The 14,164-nt window shown below is 38.7% G+C and overlaps 1 protein-coding gene across 1 annotated transcript in view; it reads left to right on the top strand.

Moving 5' to 3' along the window:
* The window catches only part of CNTN5 (contactin 5), a 790,266-nt gene that overhangs the window by 725,095 nt on the left and 51,007 nt on the right, over window positions 1-14,164 (top strand). Inside the window, exon 19 of the mRNA XM_072402864.1 lies at window positions 10,511-10,669. Within this exon, the coding sequence (XP_072258965.1) occupies window positions 10,511-10,669 (159 nt within the window). The remainder of the gene's footprint in view (window positions 1-10,510; window positions 10,670-14,164) is intronic.

Consider the following 14,164-nt stretch of genomic DNA (forward strand, 5'->3'; position numbering starts at 1 on the left):
TATCAACATATATACCTGATATGGACAGAAATAAAAGACAGGGAAGCAGAATTCATAATTGCCTTTAATGTTCTTTAATGTTACTATTTACTTTTTTATGCATTTTTAATTCTCAAGAAACCCATATAAAAGAAATATAAAGAGAGTTTTGGAAACTGAATGATTGTGTTGCTAAAATAGATGCTGGAAACAGTCCTTAATACAAAGAAAGCAATCACGGCTTCCTCTTCCTGCTGCTAGAGCTACCGATCACTGCAGTAGAGAATACCAGCTCAAGAAATCTCAAAATCTGGCACAAATTCATCATATTTTAGATTCTTTAATCTATTTATTGGTTCAGTCTGCCCATTCCATGCCACTAAATCAAACCGTGTCCTGCAGTGAAATACTATAGTGCTAAATATGGAACCAGTAGGTCAACACTTCTAGATGTGTTGGCTTTCAAGCACCCTGGGAGTGTCAATGTCCATGGTCCATTGCAGCTTTTACTGTTTTTTTTTGTGCTGAGCCTGCATCCCTACCATATCCAATTGTCCTGAAGAAACCACTGAGCTCCACATGGGACCAAAGAGATGGAATTCACAGATTTGTTGGCTTTCAAGCACCCTGGGAGTGCCAACCTTCATGGTCCAATGAAGCCTTTACTGGTTCCTTGTGCCAATCCTGCATCACTACTGTGTCATATAATCCTGATGAAACCACTGATCTTCATATCAGACCAAGGAGATGGAGACTAGCAGAATTGTTGGTTTTTGAGCAGACTTCTCCATTAAAAATGTGTATAAACCAAGACATGAAGGGGGAGAAAATCTCCTCACATCAACTAAGTTATGAAAAAAACTTCAACATTGGTTTAACCCAACTGTACTGCCTGACATTGCCACACATGGTGGTCAGTATGTGAATTGCTAGAGGGATGGCAGACATACTAGAAAAAAGGAATAGTTTAAGATGGGGGAGATGCAACAGGTTTAGTTGGAGATCGGTAACATAGTGCATAGTAAGCCTAGCAGAAATCATTGTCATTACATTTTACCTTCAACGCTTTCTTTACCACTACAGACTGCTGTTTGAGTTCAAGGGTTGCAAAACAAGTATCAGGGGGCTAAAGGTGGGATACCAGAGCTCTAATCCTTCCCTGTTCTTTCCAAGCTGGTATAAATTTGTTGGCTGGATTTGCGCTTTCAAAGCTTTGCCTTTCCTCTAGTAGGTCAGATGGGCTACATCGTTGCTTGCTTTCTTTGCCCCCACTATAGAATGCTGGTGTTCAAGGATTGTAAAACCAGTACCAATGAGCTGAAGGTAGGGCACCAGGGCTCTAACCTTTCCCTGCTCCGTCAAAGCCAGTATTCATTTGTTGGTTGGATATGGGCTTACCCAATCTGTCCTTTTCTAGTATGTCTCAGGTTGATGCTATATGCCACAGGGATGCATACTCTTGTTGCCTCCAATACAAAGTGCTGGAGTCCAAGGGCTGTAAAACATACCAACGGGCTGAAGGTATGGCACCAGGGTTCTAACCCTTCCCCATTCTATCCATGTTTGTTGACTGGATTTGGGTTTACAGCTCTATTCTTTCATCTAGTATGTTTAAAATGAGATGTGCCACACAGTTGCTTACTCCTACTGGTTTGCAATTAAATATAACAAGGATTCCATACATCCTTATTATTGATTTGTATAAGTTTGCTTTGTTCAGGTCACATGACCATTTGCATCATGTCTTGTGCTCTGTATATACAGGCAGAGATTATAACCAGTGGACAAACACCATAACTTAATTTATTTGATCCTTGTATGAGAGAAATGAAGCTAAATCGAATTGTCATGCCAGACATCAGGGTGATGAGAATAAATTAATGTGCTGCCGCATTTATTATTAATCATTGCTGTTATAGCTGCAGCTCTCCCCAGGACTTACATTGGATGAAGGTTCATAAATATTAAACACATTCTTGATCACTCCTGAGTCATCAGTAAGAGAGAAAACAGGCATTTGTATTTTGGTATATTTTGCAGAAAGGTCATGATTAAATCTAATTTGTGTTTTATGACTGATAAACACAGTATTAACTTGTGGCTTTCATAATAACCAGTGTTGTAAATATGTAAACTTGGTGGGCTAGATGTAAAAATAGCACCTGGCCAATAACATTACTTACTAGAGATCAAATGTCTGCCGATTATGCAGAATTTGTTTTTGGACAAACAATACATAAAAAAGTGGAATGGATTTAAAGGTGGAGGCAAAATTTGAATACAAAAAATATCTGCAGATCACCCTGAATAAAGTCAAATTTGATTTTGTGCAGTTTTGGTTGCTCATATGAGTGAAAGCAGTGATGATACAGTATTTTGGTATATTGGATAGAAAAACACCTGTGATTCGCATAAGATTGGCAGAAGAGGAAAAGTAGTTGTTGAGTGTGGGATCTTAGCATACTGAGTATAAAGATGTAGGTGCAATAACAATTCTATTATATTATTCTCTGTGTTAAAAGTTCACCCGTTAGGTGGTAGTGATATGGTTTTTGGTGTTCTTTCTAGTCAACCGTATTGGGTATATTATAATGTGTTCCTATTTTTTCTTCTGAAAACTATGCATCCACATGAGCTTTCCAGTGCTCCTTTCCAAAGTAACTGTAATTGGACAGAATACTAGAGAAAAGTATACTCTGAGATTGAGGGCATACTACATAAGCATTGCCATTACACATTGCCATTAATGTTTCTACTCCCATTACTGACTGCTGGAGTTCAAGGGCTGCAAAGCAAGTACCAAGGGGTTGAAAGAGATGCACCAAGTTTCTAACCTTTCCACACTCCATACAAACCAGTAAAGATGTGTGGGCTGGATTTGGGCTTTCCCTTCTCTTGTTCTTTCCTCCAGTATGTCCAAAGTTAACTATTAACTAGATATGCCACAACTTCTCCTACTACATGCTTCTGGTGTCCAAGGGCTGAAAAACAAACTCAAATGAGTTGAAGGTAGGGCACATGGGTTGGCTGGATTTGGGCTGTCTGACCCTGTTCTTTATTCTAGTATGTCTAAAGTTGGTGAAATAAGCCACAGATTTGCTTAATTATATTGCTCCGACTGCAAAACATTTGAGTCCAAGAGCTGCAAGGCTAAAAGCAATGAGCTGCAGGTTGAACACCCACTAGAAAGATTGCTGCCCCAAAACAAATACCAATGGGTGAAGGTAGGGTACAAGAGCTCTAACCTTTCCCTGGTCTATCAAAATAATATAACATTGTTCGCTGGTTTTGGTACTAGGGTACTATCCAATCCAGTATTTTTCTATTGGCTTAATTTGGGCTTTGCCACTATATTCCTTACTCCAGAATGTCAGATATGTCATTTACCCATGCTATTGCTATACACTTCCATATACCAGATTTTTCATAGATTCATAGTACTGATCTATGAATTAAGTCCTGATGGAGGGTAAAATGTGTAAGAGAAGTTCATTCTGGAAGACTATGTAGATTACTTCAACAAAACTAATTTCATTATGAAGATATAATGTGCAGAAAAGGCAACTGATTGCATCCTGACACCATAGTAAAAAAAAATCTGCCAGAGCTGAAAACTGCAGTGCTGATTCAGATTCAGTTCTCCATCTGGGGGATAAAGCTGTATTTACACGGTTTCATGTATTAGCAGTTGTTTTATCTGTCACAATAGACCAATGTGTAAACCTAGGACAATAAAACAACAAGATGCTTCTTTACTTTGATATTCAGGGCAGAGCAGACCAGGAGGCCTTGTGAGACATTTTGTTCTAATCATTCCTTGTGTTTCTTGGGGTTCTGTAAATACTCTAATAATACACTTCTTATCCGGCCTGATTCCAGCTACATCAAATCAGTGGAGAGCTGGAAGAATGCAATTTGTAATTTTCTACCTTCAATTGTGCCGTTTAATAAAAAACACACAGGGAAATACAGCGGTTCTTAAAGAAAGATTATATAGCAAAGCAACCCAAAAATCATAATCATCAAATTATTATCTAACTGCCACTGGTGCTCTAATGATGCCATCAGATTAATAGCGTGATGACATCATCATTGCGATTACGGTAATGACATTTATTAAGAAATGCATGCCAGAGAAAACATTTTAAATCAAATGCTCATACCCCCAAAACAAAATCATAATAGTCAGGTCTCATATTGTCCATTTTTTATAACGTAAACTTGTCTTGTGAATAGGCTGCTGAACTAAGCCCCAACACCCCCTACAAAATGCCATAAGGTGCCACAAATTGGCATATGGGATGAGAAGGCACACCCACATATAACCCCATTCAGTATGTAAGCCCTCAAGCACTATCAAATCGGGGATGCAGGTTATTTCAATGCATTTATAAAACAGGGAATCTGACTTTCCCTCCCACACTCTTTAGTGGGAATCTTCCCGGTTCATGTGCTTTAATAGCAGTAATTGATTCCCACCAGGAAGTATTGGGGGAATGTCAGATTGTTTTATAAATAGAGCCCGATATGTGCACGGGAACTGTGTCCGTATGAGAAAGATTTTTTCCCAACTTACTTTAAAATTGATAGCAAAAAAAAAGTAACAAATGGGGAGTAAATATAAGCACATTTTCTGAAAGAATGACAAAGGTTTTGAATCGTTGTTACAATTTTATTGCTGTCCATGTTCCCTTAAGGTAAATTTTACTCCACTTTTTGTGCAGGTAAGAACACAGGAAGAAAAGGGAAATGTCCTTCATGGTAAACAGATGGCATCTACATGACCACCCAACTCAAGCTGTAATACTTCTTCGCTCTAATTTAAAATAAAGAAAAATTTAGACTGGAACTCCAAGGCTAAGTTCAGTTGGTCAGTGTGGTTGCAGAGAGGTTTCTAGTTCATCATTCCAATGGCTGAAGTTGTGATGCTACTTATACCATCTCACTTGTGCCCATCTCAAGGGAATGAATGAGCATTGCAGTAAATGGCCATCTTCTGAGTAATGCTGATTCATTAAGAAACCAGCACAGTAGTCGGCGATACCAAGGAGCTGGGAAGCTGCCAACTGGTGGGAGTTGATGGGGAACATGTTTCCACCGCCTGTCTGAGCATAAGTCCATCAATAGGGGTCCTACATGCATTGCGCCTGATTTATTAAAGCTTTCCAAGTCTGGGAAAGTAAGACATGGGAGAACTTGGGGACAAACCCGGAATGGATCTGTTTTGGGATTGGAAATATTTGCATAATAATGGAAACAGATATTTAAGAAATACATTATAGGCTTGCTAGAACACCCAGGTTCTCTCATGATAGTTTATCTCTATCATCCTTGGAGAGCTTTAATGAATCAGGCCCATTGTATGTCATGATGTTAAAAACTTGGGGCCGTAGGTAGATAAATAGAAATTGTTCCAGGGGCATCTTTGTCCTGTAGACTAATGAGCATTTAGCCCTTGCAGTATGTGGGAGGGAAAGTGAAGGGGGGGGGGGTTCAAGGGAATGTTTTTCATCCTCTCAGAGTTGGGCTCTAATTGTTTTAATAAGCATCTAATATGGTCCAACCAAGACTTTCCAAAATAGCACTTTAATCACCCCATTAGTTACGTAATAAATCATGTTTTCTTTTTAAAATTATTGTTCCAGTTTAAGAAATGAAAAATGAGCGCCATGCTCATTTGAACATTCAAGTTCTTTGCAGGGAACAATGTTTCAAAGTAACAAAAAAACAAAAGTGGAAAGTCAGCAAGGAAATAGTTTCTTAGTCCATGCTCCGTCTGCCGAAACGCAAGTTAATCTTCAAAATGCTACCCATTCCACGCGCTATAACCTTCTGCTCGGTGGAGTGAACGGAGCACAACAAGCCTGTGCTATCATGACTGAACGTCTTGCTTGATTTACCAGAAAATCAGATGCACTTACATCTATTTTCTGTTCTGATGATGATGCATTATCATAAAAGGCATTACATTATTTCCATCGCGCCGGCAAACAGTCCACAAACCTTCTCCACGGATGGAGGTTTTAATCATAAATTGCAATTTCTCCATATGAAATAGAAGGCGATGCAATTTAAAGGTACATAATGAAGATAAGTACCGAACACAAGCAATCACAAAAGTGAATGTGCTGGCAGATACTGAATGCCGCACCGGAGATTTTCCTGCGTTTAGGGACTTTTTATAGCTTGCCATATTGAAAGCGAAATGTTCGCTTTTGCAGAGTGGTAGAAGGGTAAAAGAAGATCTTTCAATGGCAAGAAAAATCTGGACAATAGGTGATGCTGATTACACTAATAAGGTTGTGGGTTTAAAGGAGCCATCTGCAAATGTTAAAGGGACAGTGCATATAATTGTGGGAATAATTCCAGCACATTGCTCTGGCATACCTAAACCAGAAACATATTTTGCAGGTAAACACTGAAAGCAGGCAGGATTTGTATTGCAGAAGGGAGTAGGCATTGTTCCTTGTGAAATAAAACAGACTTATCCGCCTGTTCACGATCACTTTCCCTGAGCTGTGCATGTGCAGCTCCCTGTAAGATGCTGATATATGCTGGGTGCACAGGAGTTACATCATTCCAGCCTGACAAAAGATCTGATACCCCCTACGAAAATCTTTATTTGCCTTCTCAGGTTTATTCTTTCCCCCATCAATAAAAGTTTCCTAGTGCCCACATGAGATGTTCAGTTTACATAAGTGAAATAAATGAAATCTAGTGAATAAAGGGGTTGGGCTTTGGAAAGTCATTCTGGGGAGGAAAGGTGGAGAAGATGCTGGATGTCCAGCTAAAAATAAAGTAGATTCTATTTGACTTGTTGCAGCTTCTACTGCACGCCGTGAAAAGCTCACATTGTGCAGTTAAATAAAATGAGCAATTTCAGTACAGAGGAGGCGGTCTTGTTCAACATGAGCATTATTTGGTATGCAGTTAAGCACTAACATATGAAAATTATGAGCCCTTTATTGTTGAAATGCTGTCCTGCCGTAACTATTTTTTGCAGGTATTTCCATTTTGCCTTCTGCGAACCCCAGATATAAACTTATTTTGAATATAAGTAAGTAAGCATTCTTTGTAAATGTCACACAATGTGCAGACCTAAGAATTTGTCTGAGGGTTACCATTACCCTGACTGGTGGGAGAAGATGTGTTGGGGGTTCACTGATATTCAGCAATACTGCTCTCCCACCCCCATTGTATGCTTGGGTTTAACAGTACTTATAGAAGGGACTGGAACTTCAGAGCCATGCTTGTCTTGCATTTTATGGGATGACATTAAATAACCCTCAGCTGAAGGAGTGACTAAGAAAAGTGGGCTTATGCAGGGTCTGCACAGTAGAACTAAAACTGGGGGAGGGAGATTCAGCACATAGAACAACAGAGAGATGACCTCATCAGTTTTCTGCTTCTCTGTTCATTGTCCTATCGCAAATTAGGGATGAGACAAGACCTGTAAATGTTCTTGAAGTGCAGTAAAATAAAATCAGGTCTTCTCCTCCACCAGACAGCGGTGTGCCATGCTTAGTAGTCGGTACACAAGAATGCAAACACTTTGGGCGCAAAAATACCTCATACATAGGAATTCCACCTATGTATTTAGATGGAGTTCATCTTAAGGGGGAACTAAACTCATTGGTTGGTGCACTGAGTATGTACAGCATACTTGCCGATTATGGCACATACTTGTGAGCAGCTGCCCTGCAGCGATGACAGGTCCAGGATCTCAGAAGGCGCCATCTTTGCTGCCATGGGCAATTCATTTTGGCCATGGGATGTCCCTTTTGTGAGTTAGTACTCCTTTCTGGTCCCTTTTTTAGGCAGTGTCCTGAATAAGGACATTTTCATGGACAATACACAAAAACCTGGGATTCCGAAGGGTTAGGAACTATGTCCAACTGATATTACAATAGAGTTCATCAACATTTCAGTCACAGAATCCTTGGGCAAGCTACCTAGCCCCTTGGTTGTCCTACCTACTCCAGGCCTGGGCCGCAGTGCCCTTCTTTCCAATACTGGCTTATCTATTGTTAAAATATGGATACATTTTAGGGGAAAGTATTAAAATAAATTCACTAGTACTACCTTCTATTGACTTTTTTTGACTTTTATGTTCAGAACAAATGACAACACACACAAATCTGCAAATTGGGAAGGATTATGAACAATAGTAGTAGTAGGCTGCCAAAATCCTAATAAAGTCCTTGGCTTGTACCATTAGATGTTGGCTTACAAGATAATATTACCATAGAGTTCATCAACATTTCAGTCAATAGAATTCTTGGGCAAGCTAACCGGTGCTCATAGGTTGTCCTATCTATTTCAGGCCTGAGCTGCAGTGTCCTTCATTCCAATACTGGTCTATTGCTAAAATATGGATAAGCGTTAAGGGCTAGTGTTAAAATAAATTCACTTTCCACCTTCTGAATGAAAGATGTCTCTTTTTTCATTTTAATACAATGGCAAAAGGTCTTGGAAAACATTAATACTGAAAAAAGTGAAACGTCTCCCGTGGTGATTGAATTCATTTGAGAACATACAGGGATGTCTTTTTCTGGATGATCTTACGAAGGTTCTACATTTATTTTGTTCCAAACTGGTTATTCTCCTGTTGCTGGCGAGCGATTGTTAGGCGTGATATAGCCTCTGGGAAGAAAGGATTCTCCAAGCTAACCATCCATCTGACAGTATGAATGATTACCGGCCGGCATTAAATGAAATGATATTGCAATGAGGGGAATGACATCTGCATAGCGCGGCCCGCCTGTCACCTATTCCTCACTGGTGACTTGGAGTGATACATTGCCACTTCTCAGCCTTTGCTTCTTCAGCATAAAGACTTTTTCTCTAATCCACCGACAACCTTTTCTTGAATATTTCAAGTGTTCTAAAATGTGATTGTCCTTGTGTAATATATGTGATGCTCTTAGAATGGATTGCATTTATCAGTTAAAGTGACACTCCGGTCGGAAAAGAAAACCGCTCCTCAACCTCCTTTTTTGTCCATCATCCTCTGTGCAAAACGGCTGCCTTACATTAAAGTATGTGGCTTCCATTCTCTGAAGCTGCCATAGACTTGAGCACATGTCTTGGATCTACTTTAAAGTGCCATGGGTGCACCACTCTCTATCTTATCTTAGTTGTAAATGATTCATTGCAGGGACTGATAGTCTTGGTTGCAGTCACCATTGCCGAAAAATGGAGCCCAGATTCCCCTGCATCATGTGACTTATGGTATTTAATGGTGTAAAGTCCTTATCATTGTGGATATAGACCCCCATCCAATAGACATTTGCTAAAGCACAGATCAGAAACTACCATCTTTAACCATATATGTTTTCACTTTTTTGTTGCATCTCAGTGCTGCTAATGTCCCACAAACCCTATAGCCACTTCCTGTCTGCATGCATATACTCTACCAGTGGCTGCATTGCACCTCCTGGGGATAGATTTCCCGGTGTTGAAAAAAGTGAAAGCATGTACGAGAATGCAGCAACACAATGGGGCGATAGGGTTGGGTGCTAACAGGAGATAAGGGGATTTTCACGGCAGGATTGCCAGAAAATATTTTTAATGAAAACTGCAAATTAAAAAACAATAAATGTTAAAGCTTCTATAGGATTTTAGTGACTGAGATCTACAGCTCTGCACCTGTACCCCTAAAATTAAAACCAAGAGAAGAGAGTAGGGGAGCAAGGAAATATTTGTGGCTCATTTGAGTTAATTTTGAGTTAATAAATTAACTCTGTTTTGTATGTTTTATTTTGTTTTAACTTTTTATTATTTTTTTTACATTTTTATCTTAACTTGCAAAGTTGGTTTAGGGCTTGTTCAGAAAGATAGTAAGGTTGCAGCTTGGTTACTGCTTTTCCACACTTGTAAATCAGGTTCATGGGTGCGACGCTACATGTAGGGGAGTAGTTAACGGTTCAGTACCACCTACTGTAAAATGTTCAAATGCTGTTTCATTAGCAGCACTGACAGCTGAGGGGTTTGCCCAGTAACTGCTGTTTGTAATGCTTGTCTAAGCAAGTCTCCAGTTCTGGAGATACAGCTGATTTTCTTTTTATTTATGAATATCATGATTAAACTGTGTTTATATAGCGCCAACCTATTATGCAGCTCTGTACATTAAATAGGGGTTTACAATTACAGACAAATACAAACTATGACACAGGAAGAGGAGAGGATACTGCCCAAAAGAGTTTACAATCCAAGAGACTTATACCATACAATACAATTTTAATAAATGCTTTATGGCAAAATAATATAAATACATAATAATAACAAGATATATGGATGATGAAAATAAATATACTGAAAACACTGTATTCATAAACTGACAACTGAGACATTTAGATGCAGTTATTGTGCATCATATATGACTGGTATAAATTGGTTTCCACTAGGCACTATGTGGTCCTTCAATGTTATCTAAATGCCTGAATTCATCTTCTTGGAAGACTGCTATGTTGCAGATATGACCTGTGTTGCTTTGCATCGTTGATCTCTGGATTTATTGTTTGTTTTCCAGGCCCACCTGGTCCCCCAGGGGTGGTGATCGTAGAGGAAATCACTGAGACTACAGCCACACTGTCATGGAGTCCTGGAGCTGACAATCACAGCCCCATCCTCTATTACAATTTACAAGCCCGGAGCCCTTTCTCATTAGGCTGGCAGACTGTGAAAACAGGTAGGTTTGATTCCTGGCTTAAAAGAACAAAATGTCATATACATAAAGAATCAGAACAAGAACATTTTATTAAGAGGACTTCTGATCAGTGGAAAAGGTACGGGGAAATGAACATATATCAGCACAGAAAGAACCCTCCATGTGTTTAGATTGTGAGATACTTTACAGCATGACACCAATATAGGACGTAGCAGGAAATGTTTTATATCAGCTAATAACAAAAACTGGCTGAACGTTTCTAACTGCTAAATGTGTTTGATGCAAATAAAATGGCATTCCAGTGGTATAGGGATATATGATATTTTTCTAATATTCAGGTATATACTAAAGAAGTTCTTTCTGCAATGGTTTAGCGTGGCTGCCTTCTTGATGTGTTGTCAGCTTGAATCGGAGCCTGAAACAAAAATAGCCCACTTACTAGATTCAGGCCCTTTGTGCCATGTAATAACTACTACATTTAGATATCTTTTAGAAATATACTTTCCTAACCTACATCTAGATGAGTGTGATCCTGCTCCTGCTAAGATCCCAATAACAATGAGGGTTCCAAATCTACCTTGGAATGAGCTTGACCAACCTTTGCCAACCCTTTTACCCCTGAGAGTATGTTCTTGTCTTTGGTGAACCCCTGCTAAAACCAGTGGAACAAATGCCCCCTTAAAGTTGGGTCTAGAATGCCACCCTTAAAGACAACTTACATGATCATTAAAGACATTTAGCTGGTCTTTGTGCTTGGCTTTGGCCCTAAATCTATGCAGGCGTTATCAAATATGAGGTCAGTCAGCCACAGTCAAGGAACCCCTAGCAACTGGTGGAGGAACCATGGTGTTCCACAGAAACCTGTTTGAGAATAACTGAACTAGATCGTCCTCTTGATGGGGTACTCATCATTCCCAAGGAAGTGCCCCAGGAGGATGGTAATGCAAATCTCTGCAATGCCTTAGACAAGGGTCAGGTATGGATATAATCTAACATTTTTCTTTGAGGTACCATACATTTTTTTTTTAGATTTAACATGGCTATCACTGTGAACAGTTTACAAATGGCATCTTCTGATCAGTTTCCTTTTCATATTCTCCAGGTCTGTTCCCACCCACTTTTTTCTGTCTCCGATCCTTGGGGGCGTTGCTGTTTTATTCTCTTTATTATAAATTTAATTAAGAATCCATTAGGGTTATTTGGGCCTCTAATATAATTTAATTTTTTTGACCAGTGTAGAAATTTAGAATTGTGGGGATTTTATCCCTGGAGCCCACAAGACATAACAAAAAAAAAAATAAAAGAGCCTCCATCCTTAGAACTCTTACAAAGGCAAAAACCATAATAAAGCATGACCCATTTTTTTCAGTTTGGGAAAAAACCTTTCCTGACTCCTGAGGGCAAACCTCCTGATCCACCTAGAGGTGTTTTTTTCTAAAACTCACATCTAAATGTCTAAATTAGATGGACTGATCCATGAAAGTAGCCCAAAACTAAAACCAGTTCTTTTTATTGCTATTATTTGTATGCTCCCTTCGTGTGCCAGTTTTATTTTAATTTTGGTTCCCGATTACATCTCTGATTTTACCTTTTACAATACTGAACATTTTTTTTCCAATTCATCTTGGACTGTCATCTTGCAGCTGGCCTAATGAGAATGAATTGCTGAAGCAAGGCTTGCTAGCAGTACCCAGAAGAAAATTAATTGTCTAACCTCCATTCAGTATCTCCTGCTACATTTCTTCCTATCTTTTGATAGGATACAATAGCAGACCGCTAACAAGAATCCCCTGTAGGGACACAGAGGAATGTAGCTGGTCTTTTTTTTTTTTTTTATTTATATCGTTTTTATAAGACATGTCTTTGGCAGATTTGCAGCATTATATATGATATAAAAGAATATCATTATCATAAAACTCAGAGATTATGCGATAGGCAATTTAAACTGCTTACATAATCCATGGCTAAAGCGTGCAGCCCTAAACCCTAAACCATACCTAATTTGCAGTCACACCTTATTATATGGAAGCGGGTGCATTTAATAGGCTGGTGCATGTTTAGTGCTGACATCTATCTTTGGCCTTCATGGGTTTCTCTTTTCATCACTGAAGATAAGGGGACAAGAAATGCTTGATCTGCCTTTGGACACCTGATATCAATGTAGGTCAGGTTATATATAGAGAGCTTTAAAATTGAAGGCAGGAGAGAGGGGGCTCACGATTTTATAATACATACTGAATAATTTTACTTGACAATTTGTTTGGAAAACTATTAGAAAATGCATCAGTCTTTTTATATAAATGACATTACAAGGTTACAACCAATCACATTGGGTCTGATTTAATAAAATAAATGAACAAGAGCAGAGATAAATTTCAGTGGTGTGCTTGTATTTGTAATGATTGCAATCCCTAAACCTATTCATGTGATTCAATGTTCATTGAATTTGGTGTGGTCCTAATTTGCTATCCTCCTATCTAAATAATATTGCTTTTGTGTCTACTATTTCAATAGGGTTCACTACCAACTGTGAACCTCAACTTTTTTTATAAAAAAAAGTTTAAAAAACAAAAAATTTGCATGCTCCAAGCTAGATAACATGTAAAAAAAAAAACAGTCTGTATACTCATCTTGGAATAATAAAATAAATGTATGCGTGTTTATTATTGAGATTTTTTTATACCAGTTAGTGCTTAAGGCGGAACAATATGTAAGAAAAAATTTGCTACTAGGTATTAGTTGTTGTAAAAGGGACAGGTGATGTCTCTTCTGCAATAAAATATTCATACCTGCCTGATTGCATTTTTTTAATTTTAAGCACTCCATTGCGGGCATTTGCATCTGTTCCTCCTCCGGTTGTCAGATCTCAGACCATCTTGTTTGGCCAGGCTGGAATGATGTAACTCCTGAGCATGCAGCATATCCCGGCATTCTGCACTGAGCTGCGCATGAGAACAATCTTCAAATATGGAACTTTAGTTCCCCTTTAAAACAGAACCAACCCAACCCTACTGTCATTTAAAGCCAAGGATGATGCAATCTTAGCCTCTATTTTAATGTGATCAGCTATGACATCAATCATTTATTGGCTTGAAATTTTTTTTTTACTTGATAGAAACACTGGCCATTGTGATAGTTATCACCACTGGCATGCCTTTGGAAACAATAAAATTGGTGGGTTTAGTTTTGCTCATGTTTAATAGGACACATGAATGTGCATAAAGATATATGCACGCTCGGTAAAACCTTATCTGTGTACTGGAGCTATAATAAGGTTTTTTAAGGTCTTCTGTTGTGACAGCCTTGTGCTCTTTTGCTCATACATAGTATTCAGATTTATAAATGCTAACAGTATTTTAATATATGCAAAAACATTAGAAAAAATAACATTTTTATTTTAGGCATGCCATGGCTGGCATATGTACTGGAGCTGAATACTATATTCCAGTGTAAAGCACTATATGATAGATGGATAGATAGATAGATGGAAAGATAGATAGATAGATAGATAGATAG

Source organism: Pyxicephalus adspersus, chromosome 1 (genome assembly GCF_032062135.1).
Source record: "Pyxicephalus adspersus chromosome 1, UCB_Pads_2.0, whole genome shotgun sequence".
Taxonomy (NCBI): domain Eukaryota; kingdom Metazoa; phylum Chordata; class Amphibia; order Anura; family Pyxicephalidae; genus Pyxicephalus; species Pyxicephalus adspersus.